The following is a 19,958-nucleotide window of genomic DNA, read 5'->3' as shown; positions in this document are numbered from 1 at the left end:
AATTTTAAAAAAAAAAAAAAAAAAAAAAAAAAAAAGCAGTTCTCCTGATTAATGGCCACAGTTCTTCCTGTACCACCACACTAACTTTTTAAATTATTTTGCTCGAGTTTCCCTACTTGAACATTTACAGAAGATAACTTGTGCGCTTGAAAAAGCAAATGTGCAGGACCAGGCAAACCTCTGCAGACTGCCTAATGGTTACGTCACTGGATTCCCATGTAGTCGACCGCAGTTTGAGTCCCAGGCCCAGCAGCTTAAAACTCACGCTGGGCATGGGTGGCAGGCGTGCCCAAGACGCTGAGAGGAGAATGGAGAAGGGGTTGTGCCATGGCCATCCCCCGGGGGGGATTTCTCACTTTGTCTGTCTCTCTGATGAGCACATGCGCCCTGTAGCAAAAATCTCTTTAAAAAATGGGACCAGCAGTTAGTGTAATGGCTATGTTGCTGGACTCCCATGTAGTCGACTGTAGTTCGAGTCCTGGAGCCAGCGGCTTAAACTAATGTCGGGCGCGTGTGTGCCCAAGATCCCCAGAGGAGAATGGAGAAGGGATTGCGGCGTGGCCATCCTCCCTGGGGGGTGATTTCTCGCTTTCTGTCTCTCTGGTGAGCGCACGTGCCCTACAGCAAAACAAAACCTCTCCAAAAAAAAAGAAAGAGCGAATGTGCTCAGATACTTGATTGAGCTAGTCATCAGAGAAGGGAGGCTAGTGCAAAGGACCATCCCTGTGGAGAAATGTGAGTATAGCGACACAGGGCCAGCAGGGGGCACAGTGGTGAAGGTGCTGGACTCCTCTGGACCCAAGGCCGGCTGTGACTCAAGTCCTGACCCAGTGGCCTGCTTTCTCACTTTCCTTCTTTCTTTCTCTGGTCAAATTTAAATAAATAAAAATTTAAAAGCAAATGGAAACCCAAGTTTCAAATACGTGGCTTCTGCTTCTCTGGAGCTGCCAGGACCTATGAGCCACGCAGGCTTACTTCCCAGCAGACATGCCTGCTCCCTCCGCTCGGATCCACCCCAAGGGTGTACAGCACCACTCCACACGCGGTGAGGCCTCCTGACCACGGAGGCAGGACTGCAGCTATGACAGTGCAGGTGCCTGTCGCGGGGAAGGACGAGACCTGCGGGAGACCAAGGCCCGGGCTTGGGCTTTGGTCAGACAGCCTGACCATGGTCCGTACCAGCTGCCACCCTGGGCAGTCTGGGCAGAAGTCGGCCACCATCTAGGCAGGGGGCGGGCTGCTCTGCAGTGTAGTGAAGGGACCAGAGAGACGAGAAATCTTTTATTTGCAACTTCAGAGCGACAGAGACACCAGGGAGGGGGCTGTTCTCTAATCGGATGTCCTGCGAGGAGCCATGGCACAAAGGCTTTGCAGGGCAATGGCTGCAGCCACGGCAGTTTCTGAAAGGAAAACGGGATTCTCTCTAGCTTTAACTGCCTTCAATAAAGGAAAGCGCCTGTAACTTCTAAGGAACAAGGCTGACGCCCGCAGGCTGTAAGGCTGTCACACCCCCGCACTCGCTCCTCTCCCGTCTTCAACGGTCGTGGCGAGAGAAACCACCGGGCTCCAGACTCGCTCCGGTCCTCCCCTGAACGGAAACTGCACGTCACTGACGGCGCTGCTCTGAGCACGGACGCCAGGGGGCCAGGCTGCCGCCAGCTAGTCATCCACAGTGATGTTTCGGAAAAGGTAGGCCATGGACTCTCCGTTGTGGATTCTCCGAATTGCTTCCGAGAGAATCAAACTGATATCCACAGTCTTGATCTTGGGACACTGCAGCTTCTGTATCTCGTGAGGGACAGTGTTCGTCACCACCACCTAGTTGGACAGCAACAGAAAAGCAGCGCTTACTGACTGTGTCCCAAGGGGGGCTCAGACAAGTGGCCCAAACAACCCTCACCCACAGTCCACATTCCAAACCGCAGCAGCTTGCTCCCCGAGTGCAGCTTTGATGAACTAATCGTAAGGCTTTACGCTGGGAAGGCAGGTGGCTGAGGGAGGGCGCGGGCGCTCGCCCTGGGCCAGTGCGCAGACGCGGGCCGGCAGTGTGCAAGACCTCCGGGGAAGAAGCCAGGTGTCCAGAAGCGCTGCTGAGGTGCCTAATGACGTCTGAGGCAAACCTCTGCAGACTACTCCTAATATACACCGCCCCCCAGACCAGAGAAGAGAGACGAACAATTTTACACACTGAGCCACTGGACCGTCCACAGAAAGTACCGCAGCCAGCCTCGGCTCAGGCCTGCCCAGCCAGGCCCAGGAGCAGCAGACCGACCTCGTCGATGGAGGACTCCTCGATGAGGCGGGGGGCGTCTGCGGAGAGGATGCCGTGTGTGGCCATGACGTAGATCTTGTAAGCTCCTCTCTCTTTCAGGATCTCGGCGGCAGCAACGAAACTCTCCACGTCATCGATGATGTCATCCTGGGAGGGCAGAGCTGGGATGAAGCCCCCGGGCTGTGCAGACCCACTCGTCCTCTCTGCTCGTTGGCGCACTTGTCCCAGAAGGCTCCCGTGGACCGTCAGCTGTGTGTCTGGGTCAAAGGCTGAACACCGGAACATGCACACCCAAGTGCCCTGCCTGTCCCCGTGTGTCTGCCGTGCCAAGAGCAGGGGAGCCCGCCAACCGAACATACTGGACGGCACAGCCAGGGCCGAGGGCTGCCAAGGCTCACTAGCCAGTGCATCTCGTGTCACCAGGGTCCCGCATCATTCTTTTACAAGAGAGGAAAACAGAAGTAAAGGGGTCTAGTGTAAAGGACTGGTGAGCCACTAAGGAAGAAGCTTACTCAAAACCAAGAACGCACCTGCCTTGGGACGCTCATCCTCACCCGTGAACATGGACCAGCTCAACTGTGGGTCAGCCAGGCCCTAACGCTAGGCGTGAGCAGGCGGGCCGGGCTGAGGGGCCTAGGACCCGTAAGATGAAGGTTATGGTGCTAGAGTTTCTTACGGGTGGTGCGGTGCTCTGTTTAATCCCTGTTCATCTCTATAAAGTTTCCTGCTATCGCCTTTTAAACTACCACTGTCACTAGAAATAAAACCTGAGAGTGGACAGCCTCCTATGAGCCAGTAGTGTCTGTCACCTGCACTCAAAAGATGACACGTGCCCGTACCACTATGATTGCGATGCGTCCTCCAACATCTCCGACCACGGTTATTGGTGGCTTCTCTTTGGCCATCATCACTAGAAAGACAAAACAGATCACAGATGGCAGCACCACCGCTAGCCAGGAATCACCAGATGGATGCGACCACAATCATTCCCTGGAAGTGGTGGCAAAACCACTGACCTGCCAAAAATATAAAATAAGAGTGGGTTCTTCCTCAATGAACCTGGGGCCCCTCAGAAACAGAACTGCCTTGGGCAGCACAGGCCAAGAGACTGAAGGCAAGGCACAGGGTAATTAAAAACCCTTCCACCGGAGGGCGCATGTCCTCGCTAGGGAGGGAGAGGAGAAAGCATCCCCCATGGGGAGTGGCCACACCACAGTCCCTTCTCCTCCGCCTCTCCGTCCTGTTGGATGGTGGGCATGCAAACGTAGCCCTGGTGTGCTCCCCAAGCCACCGCGTCTAGGACTTGAAGGGGGGTCAGCCAGGTGAGATCTGGTTGGTTTAACCATCAGGCCACGGAACCAGCCCCATACATGTCATTTTAAATTTCCTGGTACTGGGAACCAGCAGATGACACAGTGGTTACATTGCTGGACTCCCACATGGCCAACTATGGTTTGAGTCCCGGACCTGCTGGCTCCAGGGTCACGCCAGGTGGGTGTGCGTGCGTGCTCCAAGATGGAGGAGAAGAGAATGGAGAAGGGATTGTGGCCACCCCCCAAGTTGACTTCTCACTTTTCTCTCTCCGTTTTTCTCAGGTGAGCGCATGCTTTGTCCATATCTGTTTTCTGAATTTTCAGTATCTACTCACTGTTTGAACAGAATCCTAACCTGTTTCCTGGTAAGTATTACTCAAATTTTTCTTAACATTTTTTTGATTTTGACTTACTAAAGCTCAAACTCCTTTTCTTGAAATTAAAAAAAAAAAAAAAAAAAACATAAAAAAATTCCTATTTTGGAACCAGCAGTTAGTGTAATGGCTATGTTGCTGGACTCCCACATAGTCGACTGTGGTTCGAGTCCCAGACCCGGTGGCTTAAAACTCACACCAGGCGCGTGTGCGTGCGTGCCCAAGATCCCGAGAGGAGAATGGAGGAGAAGGGATTGCGGCGTGACCATCCCCTCTGGGCGGTGATTTCTCGCTTTCTGTCTCTATGTCTCTCTCTCTCTGGCGAGCGCACGCGCCCTATCGCAAAAACCTCTCAAAAAAAAAAAAAAAAAAAAAAAACTACTTAATGTGCATAGCAAGTTATACTTACAGTGTACCTTACATAGGTGCTACCTCCTAGACGGTGATCCTACTCACCGAGCTCTACACCTAACGTCACATATAGGCAGAAGGGTTATATCAGCTGCACTTACCGTTCAAAGTACTTAGACTGATTAAGATCTACTGCAAATCGAGACCAGTAGTTAGCATAATGACTATGTCGCTGAACTCCCATGTAGTTGACCGTGGTTCGACTCTCAGACCCGGTGGCTTAAACTCACACTGGGTGCGTGTGCGTGCGTGCCCAAGATCCCAACAGGAGAATGGAGAAGGGACTGTGGCGTGGCCATCCCCCAGGGGGGTGATTTCTCGCTTTCTGTCTCTCTGTTTCTTTCTTTCTGGTGAGTGCACGCACCCTATAGCAAAAACCTCTCCAAAAAAAAAAAAAAAAAACTACTGTGAATCAATAAAGTGTGGGAAAAAAGCATAATTGAATAAATCAGAAAAAAGAGCTATTTACATAAAAAAGTACTGCCATGTACATCAAATAAGACAAGTTTTCTATTTAAATTATCCAAAAAAACCCAAGTTTTCCTGGTACCAACTTAAAAAGTAAAAACAATAGTCCACCACATGGCCCAGTGGCTAAGGAAAGTCAGATCCCACATGGCCAACCACAGTTCGACTCTCTCGGCCGTAGCAGTTTAAAAAAACATGCCGTGTGCGTGTGCATGTGTGCGTGTGTGTGTGTGTGTGTGTGTCCAAAATCCTGACATGATGGAGAAATGGAGAAGAGACTGTGGCATGACCACGCCCCACCCCCTCTGGCAAACACAGGCACCCTCTGACAATTGAAAAAAAAAGGCTAAGGGACCAGCAGATAGCATAATGGTTACATCGCTGGACTCCCACATAGTCGACCATGGTTCAAGTCCCAGACTGGTGGCTTAAAATTCCCACGGGGTACAGGACTGTGGCACGGCCATCTCCCTGGGGGACTGACTTCTCACTTTCTGTCTCTCTGTCTCTCTCTGATGAGTATACACACCCTATAGCAAAAATCTCTCTCTCTAAAAAAGCTGAAATTAATTGATTTTATTTTACCCATATATTATTACATATATAATAGCCAAAATACCATGTCGACCTCTGACTGACATCAAATTTGTCACTGGCTAGAACTATTAACAAAGTACACACTGTAATGGCCAGTGTTGAAGATGAGTATGGGGAAGCCTTAATTAGCATGTACTATACGTGTACCTTAAAAACCACACTATGGCCCCAAAGATACACAAAGAACACAGGTAAACCAGAAATCACAGTAAGTGGGCAGATTTGTAGCTGAGACGTTTTACACCTCTCTCACACTAAGGCTCTGCTATCTGGTTGCGTGCATTTTACACACAGTCTTCTTGGTGAAACCAGCCCATTTCCAAGGTCCAGTGGCCCCGTGAGACCACGAGTCACCAGTGCGCCGCACAGGTTGAAAGCTGGAACAGACGATGGAGGATTTCACCGGCAGCACTGCGCAAAATAGGAAAACCCAGCTGTCGCTGGGCGCGGTAGAGACCAGCGCGAACAGCACTCTGGAGAACCCAAGAGTGACAGGCCGCCAGGTCAGGGTGTGGCTCCACTTCGTTTCTCCCAGTAACCTGCTCTGACCATGGGCCGCATTATCGGAGACTCTACCGCAGTACGATCAGAGCGCCACACCACGGCATAATCAGGGCTTCCTGAACATCAGGAAGCCAAGGACAGTAACTACAGCCCCTCAGCTCTTCCTGATTTAGCTGGCCCTTAAAGCAGAGGCTTCTTACCTCACTGCAAAATCTTCATCTGGAAAAGGCCCTCGGTGTGCAAAGTCAGTCAGAGGACACAGAAAGGAAGTACGGATTCAACTTCAAAAGGAGATTATAAATCAAGAGGAAAAAAGAATATTTCAAAAGAACAAGGTAGTCTACTTTTTGTTGTTGTTGAGGTTTTGTTCAGGGTGTGTGCTCTGGGGTGGGGGCAGTGAGAGGGAAAGTGAGAAATCACCCCCCGGAGGGGATGGTCATATCACAATCCCTTCTCTTCTTTTCCTGGGATCTTGGACACACACACCAAGCACCTGGTGTGGTTTTCAAGCCACTGGGTCCAGGACTCGAACTGTAGTTGGTCGGCCATGTGGGAGTCCAGTGGCGTAGCTGCTACGCCATCTGCTGGCTCCAATATTCTATTTTTAATTCAGATGCTTTAACTTTTATTGTTGGCTAGAGGGTGTGTTTGCTCACTGGAAAGAAACCAGGGAAGGAGTGAGAAAACACCCTCCTAGGTGGGTTCCCTCTTAGGATTTTGGCAGGTACACACACATACTTGGTGTGTTTTTCATGCCACCACACCCAGGACTTAAACCACAGAGTCAGCCATGTGGGATCCACTGCCTTAACCACCATGCTACCTGGCTGCCCCAGAAGCTTATTATTTGGAAACATTTATTAAATGAGTAGTGGAAAAGCGGGAAGAGAACGAAATTCAGGGCAACTGTACAGTTTGGTGATTAACAGCGAACAATCGATTCTAGCTGATTCCCACCCACTGGCCTGCGCTCCTCAAAGACCAGGTGTTCTCTGCACACCGGTATTCACTGAGCTGAAATTTAGCACTATTTTACTGGCACATTTTTCCTACTAATACGTCCAAACAGACTTTTTCCTCTGATTTCCCATCCCAGACACAGGCAATTCTTTCGTTTGGACAATCAAGGGGCCCTGCACGTAAACGTCACTGAAGGGAGGGTGGGGGTGGACCGCAGCATAACCCACTTTCCTCGAGCAACTCGGAAACCGCCCGCAGCAGGTGGTCACGCGGACCTTCCCGCTTCTCACAGCGACCTGGCCCGTCTCTGAACACTCTTCTCTGTAAGAGACGGAAAAGACTGCAAGCCGGGACCTCCCATCAAAGGCCACAGGCAGCCCCAACTCGGAGTGGAATGTGCTCGTGTCTGTGTGCAGCGACCTCCCCCAGACTTCTGCCAGTTTGAAATGAGAAACCAAGGCGCAGCCTCGGTCAAAGCTGGAAAATGGTAAAAACGCCGGTTCCCTTATATAACCATCCCCTACTCATATCTGGCTTTAGGGTCCAGTTAATACTGGGCACACAATTGGGTAGCTACTAAAAAAGACTTCATTGGGGCCAGCCGGTTGCACAGTGGTTAAGGTGGCTCAATTCCCACATGGCCAACTGTGTGATTTGAGTCCTGGACCCAGAGACCTGAAAAACATGGGTGCATGTGCATGCACGTCCAAACTCCTAAAGAGGGATAAGTGGAGAAGAAACCATGGCCTGACCGTCCCCCGTGGGCGTGCTCCCTCGCTTTCCTCTTCCCACAACCCGTCTCCAGAGCACATAAGCCCTCTGGCAAAAACGTCAAAAGTAAATAAAATGAACTGTGCGACATTATTTGTGGTCAGAAATCACTGCTAGAACTACACCAGCTACGTAAAAATACCTTCAATTCATCAAATGATTTCCATGTTCTTATGAAGGAAGTAGTAAACTGTCTTTTGCTTTTAAAATTTGAATTTTCCAAGCAAAACAATGCTGTGTGTACAGCCACTGTGAGATTACAACAGGATCAAGCATGCTTTCATAAGTGTGAGCACACGTGTGCAGGCACACGCACCTTCACCCTACCCTAGTCAACGAAGCAAATGCGACTTACTCTCCCAGAAAAGACAGCAAACAGGACCACGGTGATTATTCATTTTGTATCCATTTTGGTGATCTTGGTCAATTTCTAATTCAATAGAATTTCAAACATCATCAGACTGGCATGAAAAATACGTACAGGAAACGGGGATAGAGTGGAGCCAGACTGGAGGCTGCTGTACCCCAACTACATGCAGATGAGCCTAATGGCTAAGACAGGTGCTCACGGGGATCTAACGTCTGCCCTCACTTTAGTCCTGAAAGCCACACCTTTCCTTGTGAAATTAACAAGGCAGGAAAATGAAGCCAGGGCGACGTCCTTCATTTTGTGACCTTAACTCTTAGTGAGAACTGACATACAGAGCTGTCTTCAGAACCTCTGAGGTACTATCTTTTCAAATTCATTAGGTGTTCTTGCCGATCTTCAGTAAGGAATAAAGTCTACCTTATAAAACAGAAAAACTGGACCAGACAATGGCATGGTGGTTACGGTGGCTGGATTGCACATGGCCTCCTACACAGTTCAAGTCCCAGACCTGGCAGCTTGAAAACCATGGCAGAACATGTGCGTGCACGCCCCAAGCCAGGAAAGGATGGAGAAGGTGGGAAAAGGGCTGGGGCATGACCATTCCCCATTGGGGTACTTTCTCTCTTTCTCCAGTGAGCATACACACCCTTGGGCAAATGTTTTAAAATAATAAAATAAAATCTTAAGGTTTCACTTCTTCATTCACACACCTGCACATTTAACAAACTATTCTGGCTGGACGGTCACTGTCAGCAGCACCTCTGGCCTACACCCACTAGGTGCCAGTAGCGCTCCACCTCCCTGTCCTGGCGACCAGAACAGCAACAGACTAGCAGATACACTCATGGGCAGAATGGCCCCGGGTTCAGAACTCGAGCTCTAAAAGACTGACTTCCAGAAAGCTACAGTAGCTCATCTTTCTTTCTTCTTTTCTTTTCTTTTCTTTCTCTCTTTCTCTCTTTCTTTTTTTTTTTTTCTTGGAGAGGTTTTTGCTATAGGGCGCATGTGCTCACCAGAGGACAGAAAGTTAGAAATCTCACCCCCTGAGGGGATGGCCACGCAGCAATCCCTTCTCCTCCTCCTCCATTCTTCTCTCAGGATCTTGGGCATGCACGCACACATGCCCAGCATGAGTTTAAGCCACCAGGTCCAGGACTTGAACCGCGGCTGACTACCCGGGAGTCCAGTGACATAGCCATTACGCCAACTGCTGGTCCCCAGTAGCTCATCTTTCTAAAAATGCAGACTCCGAATGCTTTCTTTGGCCTTGCCGTAACATACGATCCTGACCCTCATTACTAATAAACCCTTGGTCCACCTGGTGTACAGATATGAAGCACACTTGGTTTAGAAGGCACAAGCACACATACAAGCAATATAGCTTTAACAGTTGTAAACAAAGGGCCAGCCAGTGACATGGTGGCTCAGGTGGCTGAATCCCATATGGCTGACTGCAGATCAAGTCTGGACTCAGCAGCCTGAAAAACACACCGGATATGTGTGCGTGTCCAAAACCCCAGGAGCAGAATGGAGAAGGATTATGTTATGGCAACCCCCTCTGAGGGGTGCTTTCTCACTTTCCCTCTCTACTGCTCTCTCAAGTCTCTCTCCAGTGAGCACATGCACACTATATTAAATTAAAATAAAATTTAAAAAAACTTGTAGGGACCAGCAGATGTGTAATGGTTAAGTTACTTGACTCCAACGTAGCTGACCATGGTTCAAATCCTGGACCCAGTGGCTTACATCTCACACCAGGCATATGTGCACGCATGCCCAAAACCCCAAGAGGAAAATGGAGAAAGAACTGCAGCATAGCCATTCCCCTGGGGGTGATTTCTTGCCTTTTGTCTCTCTGTTTCTCTCTGTCTCTCCCACGAGTGCATCTGTCCTGTAACAAAAAGCTCTCTCAAAAAAAACCAAAAAAACCCAAAAACAAACAAACAAAAAAACCACTGCAAACGTACCAGTGCATGCATGAAGGGCTGCATTATTTTACAGTGCTCCCATGATGCACAGAGAAGACTGCAAGTGGTACACTGCTCACAGCCGTAAGTAACGAGACGAGCTCTCGGGATGGAGAATCTTGCCGTCCGAAACATCGTGCTACCCCTCACGTGGCAACATCTAACGGAGTCGTCTCTGACTCAGTATCTTGTTGATTTTAGCCTGTACAGACAGTCACTTATGGAAGGGTTAAGACGAGGTTAGGCACAGGCGGGGATGTGCAGAAACGGAACGCGTACGCTCGGCAGCTCAGACCCCGACTTCCAAACGCCATTCTCCACAAAAGGCATCGCACACCTTGGACAGAAAGTGCGAGAGGCACGTGGGCCGTCTAGTTACGCCAGAACAGGAGGAAGTACCCAAAAATGATGGGCGCGTGTCAAAGGACACAGGAGGGTGGAGTTCTCTATGGCCAAGTCAGAGACAACCGAAATACGACAGCAGGGAACTATAACCCAATGAATAAAATACCCATACTGACAAAACGAACGAAAAGGAAACAGCGTTCTTACATTAGAATGTCAACCCTCAGATGTTCAAGGAAGGAGGGAATTAGAAAAATGAGCATTTGAAAACAATTAGTACAAACTGATTCGGGTAAGAATCAACAGCTGCCAAGTTTTATGAGCAACATTTGCACAGCCTTAACAAATGACGCCCCTCACAGGGAAAAGAACCGTATAGACACGGCCCTAACCAGAGGTCCACATCAACGCCACCAGCAACGGGGCACATCACGTGTTTCCTGCGTTACTCCTGCCAGAAATGCACAGTCGGAATCTCATCACAAGGACACAAACAAGCCCCAATTAAGGGACAGTCTACAGAATCACTGGCCTGTACTGTTTGAAAGCATCAAGGTCACAGGAGACGGAGTTCAGAGGAGCCATTCCAGACTAAATGAGACTAAAGAGAAATGACAACTGAATGCAGTGTGACCCCGGGTCAGGTCCGGGGCCAGAAAACAAGGTTTTCCTTTCACTCCAAAGGGCACTGTGGGACAACTGCTGAGGCCTGGAGGTTACATAATAATAGTACCACAAGGTTGGTCTTCTGAGTCTGACAATTATATTTTGTTTTTAGGAAACATAGAGTGACATACTTAGGAATAAAGGAGGATTACATTCGCAACTCACACATGGTTTAAAAGATTAAAAAGGCCCAGCCAGGGGCCTGGAGATTAAGGTAGCTGGATCCCATATGGCTGACTTCATGGTTCGAGTCCTAGACTCAGTAGATTTAAAAAAAAAAAATGCCAGGCACATGTGCATGTGTGCCCAAAATCCTGAGTGAAGTACAAGGGGCTGTGGTGTAGACATCCCCCCTGGGGTGGGGGGATTTCTCACTTTTGCTCTCTATCTTTCTCTCTCTCCAATGAGCCCACACACCCTACAGCAAAACTTAAATAAATTTTAAAAAGATAAACTAATATATACCCAAACGCTAACTTCAGGGACTCTGAATGAAGAGTACAGTAGAAATCTGCACTGTGCTTTCAACCTTTCTCTGTATCTGAATTTCGTTCAAAATAAGCAAAAAAAAGGAAAAAAAGAAAAGAAAACCCACAAAGTGGTTTTCCAACCCTGGCTTTATCAGCCCCTGGCTGGCTATGTGTCTGCTTCCTGGGTCAGCAGAGTAAGGGACAGTCCCCACAGCAGGGCTGTATGAGACCACACAATGATCCACGACCACGCTTCGATAAGCGCTTGGTGTATAAACAGGCTCTGCAGAGGTTTTGTGACCGAGCTTCATTCTTCCTAGTGAAAAACAAAAATACTAATGTATCTATCAACAGGGCCTGATGAAATAAATCGTGGTCTATCCATAAACTAGACTACTGTAAAACTATAAAGTAAATAAATCTGTATGTAGTGATCGAGAAGAGTTATTGAATAATTTCATAAACAAAGAACCAGCAGATGGTGTAACAGTTACATCGCTGGACTCCCATGCATCAACCCCTGCTCAAGTCCCAGGCCCAGCAACTTAAACCGCATGCCAGGTGCATGTGTGTGTGCCCAAAATCCCGAGAGGCAAATGGAGAAGGGACTGCAGAATGGCCATCTCCCCCAGGGGGTGATATCTCACTTTCTCTCTCATTGTGTCTGTCTCTTTCTGTGAGCATATGTGCCCTATAGCCAAAAATCTCTCTTAAAAATAATAATAATAGGCAGCAGGTGGCATGTTGGTTAAAGGTGCTGGACTCCCACATGGCCGACTGTGGTCGAGTCCCAGACCTGGCAGCTTTCTCTCTCTCTCTCTCTCTCTCGATCTCTCTGCCCGTCTCTGGCCAAATTTAAATAAATAAATAAATAAGTAAAGATAAATTTTAAAATAATCATTTTATAAATGAGGGCGGGAGGAGCAGTACAACATGTAATGTATACATTATACTAGGATTTATGTGGAAATGAGAACGAGAAACCCGTATCTGCTAATGTACACACAAAGTCTCTGAGTGGAGACCCAAGGCGCCCAAGGTCGCGGGCAAGGCCAGAGGCTGGGGGCGGCCAGGAAGCTCTGCACTACGAAGGATTTTAAACTGCTGTGACTTTGAAATATGTGGCTATAGTATGTATTCGAGAATTTTAATTGTGAAATCCTTACAAAATAAATAAAATCCTGATACCAACAATTTAAATGAAAAAGCGTATTACTTATTTTCTCTCATGTAAAAATTTCTGACATTGAACTTAAAGCAATGAATGCTTGTACCTGAGATAGGAGCCCGTCTGAAACAACCCCAGGTGGGACCATTCTGCTCTTTCTTCACTCTAAGCTCCACGATTTGGAGGTATGACAAACACACACAGATTTTAAAAAGAAATAATCTCCTCCTCCTAAAAATCATAAGTGTATCTTGCAGTGTAGAATGCAGTGATTGCCATGTAAGTAAATAGCTTTCACACAGCTGGGTTCATAACAGGAAGGGAGGCAGGTATCGTGTTAAAGGGTTTTATTACCAAAGTAGGCACTGTGCGTCACTGATGGCCAGGTCTGGGGTCTGCTCAATGGCCGCTATCAGCCATCTTACCAAAAGCAGGGCCCCATCCCTCGTCTGCAGACAGAAGGTCCAATACTCTTTCTGAGCCGCAGAGAGTAACAGACCCTGGATATAAAAAGCATGTTTTGTGCTCGCTTCGGCAGCACATATACTAAAGACTTGGAACGATACAGAGAAGATCAGCACGGCCCCTGTGCAAGGATGATGCGCGAATTCATGAAGCGTTCCATATTTAAATATATATATATGTGTTTATCCTACACATGCATACCTCTGATAAAGTTTCATTTATAACTTAGGCACAGTAAGAAATTAACAACAATAACTGATAACAACATAAGACAATTATATACTGTGAAAAAATTTATATAATGTGGTCCCTCGCTGTCCTTGTTCCAGCTTCCTTAATGTAGGGCCAGGTGGGTGGCATGGTGGTTAAAGTGACTGGATCCCACATGGCTGCCTGTGTGGTTTTAGTCCAGAGCCAATAGCTTGAAAAACAAGCGAGGGGTGTGTGTGTGTTCCCAAAATCTCGAGAAGAAAACGAAGGGGGAGGGAATGTGGCTTTTTCATTTTCCCTCTCTCTCTCTTTCTCCTGTAAGCACAAGTACCTTACAGAGAATTAAAATGTGTGTAGGGACCAGCAGATGGCATTGGACTCCCACATAGTTGACCGTGGTTTGAGTCCTGGACCTGGAGGCTTAAAGCTCATGCCAGGCCTGTGTGCATATGTGTCCAAGATCCTGAGAGAAGAGTAGAGGAGAAGGGACTGTGGTTTGACCATCACCCTGGGCAAAGGGTGTGGGGGGAATTTCTCACTGTCTATCTCTCCAGTGAGCACCCATGCCCTATAGCAAAAATCTCTAAATGGGACCAGCAGGTGGCGTGGTGGTTAAGACGCTGGACACTCCCACGTGGTCGACCAAGGTTTGAGTCCTGGACCTGGGGCTTGCTTTATCCCTCTCTCTCTTTCTCTGGTCAAAATAAAATAAACGAATAAACAAAATTAAATAATTCTTTAAAAAAAAAATCTCTCTTAAAAAAAATTTAAAAAAAGCAAAACGTACTGCTCTATGGGTAACTGAAACCTCAGAACACGAAAGTGCAGAGAAGCAGGGGACGTACTGTATAAACCTAAAAATTTCACACCAACACAGATATTTTTTTTTTTTTTTTTACTAAAGCAAGCTCTCTGAATTCCGAGTGTTACTCAAATCAGCTCAACAGTCCTTACAATCTAAAAATATGTACAATACGTCCAGTCTCCTGTTAAGGGGGAGATCGATGCAAGACCTCCCACTACTTCAATAGAATGTCAGCCAGTGTCCGCACAGCCGTTAACTCCTAGCCATTCCCACTACTAAAGCTTTCTTCCATTCACAGATAAAATAAAGTCACAGAGCTGATCTTACATGGCAACTCCAGGCCCGGGTGCACGGTAGCGTTCTTAACCATGGGGGGAGAGTGACGGCCATCATCCATGTCCAGCTCCGTACACTGAGCTTCTCCGTGGATTACAGCTAACCCCAGGCGCAGCCTCTCTGCATATGACTGGGCTCTACGACAGAGGAAAGAAAACCTAAGCATTGCTAATGGATCACTAAGTGAAAACAGCATTCAATGTGTCAGAGACACACGAAGGGTCATTTACACAATCAGAATGCAGGGCCCAGGCCAGAATGCAGGAGGTGCGTGAGCTGGTATCGGGGCCAGTGCCTGCTGCTAGATCATTTTGGCTCTATCCTTTGTCCAGTATTTTTTCTTTAAGAGAGATTTTTGCTATAGGGTGCATGCACTCGCCAGAGACAGAAAGTGAGAAATCACCCCCACGGGGATGGCCACACTGCAATCCTTTTTTCTCCATTCTCCTCTAGGGATCTTGGGCATGCATGCACAGGCACCTGGTATCTGGAATTCGTATCACCGTCAACTACATGGGAGTCCGGCGACATAACCATTACACCATCTGCTGGTCTCATCTGTCCAGTGTTCTAACAGTCATCTTAGAAGCTACTGCCCAGAAAGTGCTCAGAGCCCCACTGTTTTCCTTTCCTGAGAACTTGAGGGAAAACTTTTATATACTCCCGGAGGAAAACTGACAACTCGATCTGCTCATGCTGTTTGGGTTAGAACCACGTTTCCTGGGTCATGCTGCGGTAGCCCTGGGCTCCCCACTAGCTCTGACTTTGGAAGTGCCCCAGAGACTTGTACAAATGCCTCATTTTTACCTTTTCGCAGCATCTGGAGACTTAGCTACAATGACTGCATTTCTGTAATTTTGGATCTAGATTTGGAGAAAAAAACAAAAATACTGAAAAGTTATCAAAAATAACATCTGGATACTGCTATTACTTTTCTCCTCTTACAAGAATGATTCAAAAAGCAACCACGTATGGTAGAATTTCATTCATACATTAAACATTCTTCAACATTTATCAATTAACAGCACTGCAAAAAGCATTGCTACACCAAGAAAATAAAAATGAACTCTTAACACCTTCATTCTAGAAAACATAAGCAAATAGCCAAAGTTACTTAGAAGGAAACACATTTGTAAGGCCTTTTAAAAACAGGATCCTCCCTGACTAAACGCTGGCCCTCTCTGCAGCCTCTGGCTTTAAGACTGACAGGAAAGACCATCTGAGGGCCTTTCGATCTTGACATCTGATCCCAGGGCAGAACTAAAGGGGTCTCTTTGAGGGCAATGGGGTGGTTGTGGCGGCTCCTCACTTCTTCCTGGATATACTGAAGCAGGAAAGGAGAGGCTCTAAGGTTGTCCACGGGAAAGCTGAAAAAGCCTTGTATTTCCTTTTGATGGAGATCCATAGTGATAATGTGAGTTAGACCTGAAATTTTAAAACAAAAAATTACAAAGTTCATCCTACAGGTTAATGGCTACAGCGGACACGAACTAGATACGCAACTCCTGTGCCCTACCAGGAGACTGGCGGCAGGGGATGTGGCGGACAAGTTTGGGACTGACGGGCTTACCGAACAATTTAGTGTCTTAAGCCTAACGTGAAAAACCTGACATTCCACACGAACAAAGAACTAACGCTGAGGAAAACATGCTTTCCTCTGCTCTTATTATTATTTGGTGCTGAAAATAGAGAAAAGGAAAAATGCAAATATGAAATTAAATATCTAAGCAATAATAAATGTGAAAAACAGTGAGGCCTTGATTAAAGACTCTACAAAGGAGTGTTAATGAACTATGACTAGCGTAGGAATAAGAAAGCAAAAGCAAAGTAATAGGAGGCATGTGAGAAGAAAAAAATTCATATAAGACAAGATGAAGTTTGAACAATTTCTGTATGTGATTAAAGAATGGTTCAAGAAGTATTCTCAGAGAAACAATGAAGACATACCTTTTTAAACCACTTTTTAAAGAATCATTTAATTTTATTACTACTACTACTACTACTATTGTTTCAAACTTGCTATAGGGCACATGCACTCACCAGAGACAGAGGGAAAGTGAGAAAGCAAGCCGCCAGGTCCGGCACTCAGACCGCGGCCAGCCATGTGGGAGTCACCCCAACGACAGCGCCCGCTGGCCTCTGAAGACACACTCTTCCGGCCAAAGATACAGCCATAAATACAGTGCCCACAGCTAGAGGTCACTATAAAACTGCCAGAGCGAAGAACTAATGTCACTTGTTCCGTCCAAAAACACTACACCTTTTATAGAGAAGGGAATTCAAATATGTTTCTTCCTGAGAACTCAACTTATGTTAGGAGTTTTAAAATAAGAGACAGATAAAAACTCAGTGACTATAAGGTAGTATTAAACCTGGCTTACAGGCCAGAAGATAGGCCAGCGCTGAGAATGAGGGCAATGGGAAGGAGCAGCTACACAGAAAGGCCCTCGGGCAGGAGGGACGGGATACATAAGCTGAAGTCGTCAAAGAAAAAGCTGCTTCTGGGACTCGGGAGATCAAGCAGAATTTAACTAACTATGGCAAATACATAAATCTAGACATGAAGCTCAAAAGGGCACCAGCTAAAACTTCAGTAAGGACAAGATGAAATGGAAAAGAAGCGAGAAAACAATTTTTTTAAGTCCATGATTAGAGAAGAATAAAAAACACTGAAGTGATGTGACTAAAGGAAGACAAAGAGGAAAGAGAAAAATAAGGATTTAGACCTAAGCTCACACATCTCTGATCCAGTTCTACAAGAGGAAACCTAAGAAAAGGTAATCCGTGACCACCACGTAAAAAACCGGGACTCTAGCTAGACGTCTGAGGTGTGGACTGATCTCGAACAGGGGAGGGCCCTGGATGAAGAGCCGCCCGGGTCTCGGCACGCACCTGCTTTCGCCAGCATGGACGCCAGGAGCTTGCACACGATGGAGCCCCTCTTCCTCATCTTGCTTTGCTTGCTGTAGGGGAAGTACGGGATGACGCCAATGATGTTCCTGGCGCAGGCGGTCTTCAGCGCATACGCCATGATCAGTAACTCCATCACAGCTGTGTTCACGTCTCTGAAACAGTTACAGTTTGTCATCTGGGGGTTCACTCTCAATATTCACCCCTGGAAGGGATCGTTCATTTCAGCTGCGTAACATAGGCTGCCAGGATGGGTGCTACCTCAAGAACGGGAGACCCACCCGCCTTTCTAGTCAGCGGCCATTGACTAGACTCGGGTGTTTTTCCCTTGCCGAGAGTGGAGACGGGAAGACCTTTGAAACTTTTTTTTTTTTTTTTGAGGTTTTTGCTATAGGGCACATGCACTTGCCAGACAGAGAGAGACAGAGACAGAAAATGAGAAATCACCCCCTCAGGGGGTGATGGCCACGCTGCAATCCCTTCTCCTTCATTCTCCCCTCGGGATCTTGGGCATGCACGCACACGTGCCTGGTGTGAGTTTAAGCCACTGGGTCTGGGACTCGAACTGCGGTCGACTACATGGGAGTCCAGCGACATAGCCAATTACGCTAACTGCTGGTCCCTTGAAACTATTTTTAAAAACCTCCCCATTCTTCCTTCTCTGAGATACATGGATTCCCAAGTTACGCAGATAGACCAGGTAGGAACCGTCTCTGAAAGCCACTCGGAGAACAGCCATTTCCAGCGAGGATGGATATGGATCACTCCCCTTTGCCACAGCTGCTCACACCGAAGCTGGGCTCTGCCTCTGGACAGGTGGGAGCCTCGAACACGTGAGCCTGCTCTGCTTAGTGCACCTCCTCACGCTCCAGCCACCCTGCTCCTCCTCAAATGTCCCTCAGACATATGGGAATCGGGACTCCATCGCCCCTCCCTAACCTCTGTCAAGGTTCCTACCCACAGGAGGTGCAGGCTCTTAGACCAGCACATGTACGTGTGTGCCCAAAATCCCGAGAGGAGAATGAAGAAGGGGCTGTGGTGTGGCCATCCCCCAGGGAGTGATTTCTCACTTTCTGTCTCTCTCCATCTCTCTGGCGAGTGCATGCACCCTATAGCAAAAAGTCTCTCTCTCTAAAGAACCATCTTCCCCCAAAGAAAGGTGCGACTGTTTCGGGAGCTCAATGTCACGTCACGGAAGGCACTTCCCGCGGGCTGCTGGCTCCACTATCTTCCGGTTCTCGCCTCCCCTATTAAATACATGAAAGCAGTGTTCTCGTCCACGCTCCCAAATGAACAGGGCCCCGAGTCGGCATCAAAAGGGCAGAAGATAATCTTCTGATAAAACCAGGATAAAACAATTTTCAAACACTTTCAAGGACCTTGAGGATTCATAAGACTTGATCAATTTTACATCACTCAACAAATATTCACTGAGCACCTTAGTCAAGCACTGTGTCAGGGAGTAGGGAAATAAAATGGGAAACCCCACCTAGGAAGGCCGAGGCCCACCTCGGATCCATGAGGCATTTCTTAGAGGAGTCCCCCTAAGCTCATCTAAGAAAGCTCCCCTTATAAGACCATTACGCTCGATCCATGGGGCGCCCCCTCCACTCCCTCGGCAGAGTCTCTAGAGGAAAACCCTGGGAGCTCCTGCGTGTTGTGCTGGGAGCCTGCCTATCCCCAGAGGGAGTCCATACCGAGACCAGAGAGCAGACAACATGCACCAAGAGAACGTCCTCTTCCACGGGCAGGCTGCTCGTCAACTTCAGAGATAAAATGAGAGGGCCAGCAGGTGGTGTAGAGGTTAAGGTGGCTGGATCCCATGTGACCAACAGCGTGGTTCAAGTCCCAGATCTGGTGACTTGAAAAACACACTGGGCACGTGTGTACGTGTGCTCAAAATCCCAAGAAAAAAAGGGAGAAGGGAATGAGGTGTGGCCATCCCCGCTGGGGGGTGATTTCTCACTCTCTCTCTCTCTTTCCAACGCACACACATAACCTATAAAGCAAACTTTAAAAAAAAAAAAAAATCCTCCAGCCCCAGCCCCTTACTGGTCAGAAGGTGAACAACAGGGCCTTCACCACCCTGGTCTGGCCCGCCCGCTGACAGATAGCGGACAAGCTGGAGGCCAGCTACTCTGTGGGCAGAGTGAAGAGGAATTGCTGGCAGCTTGTTTATCTGCCCTAAGAATGTTCCAACATCCTGGCTAGTTCCTGCTGCCTGTGTGTCTAACAGGACAATCGTAACTGTTTACCAACGATATTCTTCTCTCCCTAAGATAACCACTCTGTATTGGACCTAGCCCTATCACTACCATTTTGGATAGGCAAAAACTGAGGTGAGGCGAGGAATCAGGTCCCGTACAGACACTGATTAAATTACCCAGAACTGTGAATCTAAGAACCGGGACCATGGCAGCGGGGTGGCACTCCTCCTGCCCTCAATCCCGACGAGCCACAGCAAATGAGAGTGAACGGCAAAATCACACAGTTCCTTACTTTTTTTTTTTTTTTTTTTGGGGGGGAGGGTTTTTTTTTTTTTTTTTTTTTTTTTTTTTTTTTTTTTTTTTTTTGCT

General features: G+C 47.7%; 1 protein-coding gene and 1 non-coding gene across 3 annotated transcripts in view; one reads left to right on the top strand and one right to left on the bottom strand.

Annotated features, from left to right (window-relative positions):
• Positions 1 to 1,268: 1,268 nt before the first annotated feature.
• Positions 1,269 to 19,958, bottom strand: part of PRPSAP1 (phosphoribosyl pyrophosphate synthetase associated protein 1) — a 34,728-nt gene continuing 16,038 nt past the window's right edge. For both annotated transcript variants that reach the window (XM_006145753.2, XM_027770773.1), the window contains exons 4-10: positions 17,365 to 17,537; positions 15,782 to 15,897; positions 15,280 to 15,335; positions 14,464 to 14,609; positions 3,112 to 3,182; positions 2,273 to 2,419; positions 1,269 to 1,818 (exon numbers count right to left, since the gene is read on the bottom strand). In XM_006145753.2, coding sequence (XP_006145815.1) covers positions 1,660 to 1,818; positions 2,273 to 2,419; positions 3,112 to 3,182; positions 14,464 to 14,609; positions 15,280 to 15,335; positions 15,782 to 15,897; positions 17,365 to 17,518 — 849 coding nt within the window. In that variant the 5' untranslated portion in view covers positions 17,519 to 17,537 and the 3' untranslated portion in view covers positions 1,269 to 1,659. The remainder of the gene's footprint in view (positions 1,819 to 2,272; positions 2,420 to 3,111; positions 3,183 to 14,463; positions 14,610 to 15,279; positions 15,336 to 15,781; positions 15,898 to 17,364; positions 17,538 to 19,958) is intronic.
• On the top strand, positions 13,179 to 13,287 carry LOC114007351 (U6 spliceosomal RNA). Its single transcript, XR_003548985.1, has one exon. It is a non-coding gene; the product is annotated as a U6 spliceosomal RNA (small nuclear RNA).

The sequence above is a fragment of the Tupaia chinensis genome, unplaced genomic scaffold (assembly GCF_000334495.1).
Source record: "Tupaia chinensis unplaced genomic scaffold, TupChi_1.0 Scaffold000159_1, whole genome shotgun sequence".
NCBI classification, from domain to species: domain Eukaryota; kingdom Metazoa; phylum Chordata; class Mammalia; order Scandentia; family Tupaiidae; genus Tupaia; species Tupaia belangeri.
The sequence above is the reverse complement of the archived record's forward strand: the minus strand, read 5'-3'. Positions and strand labels throughout refer to the sequence as shown.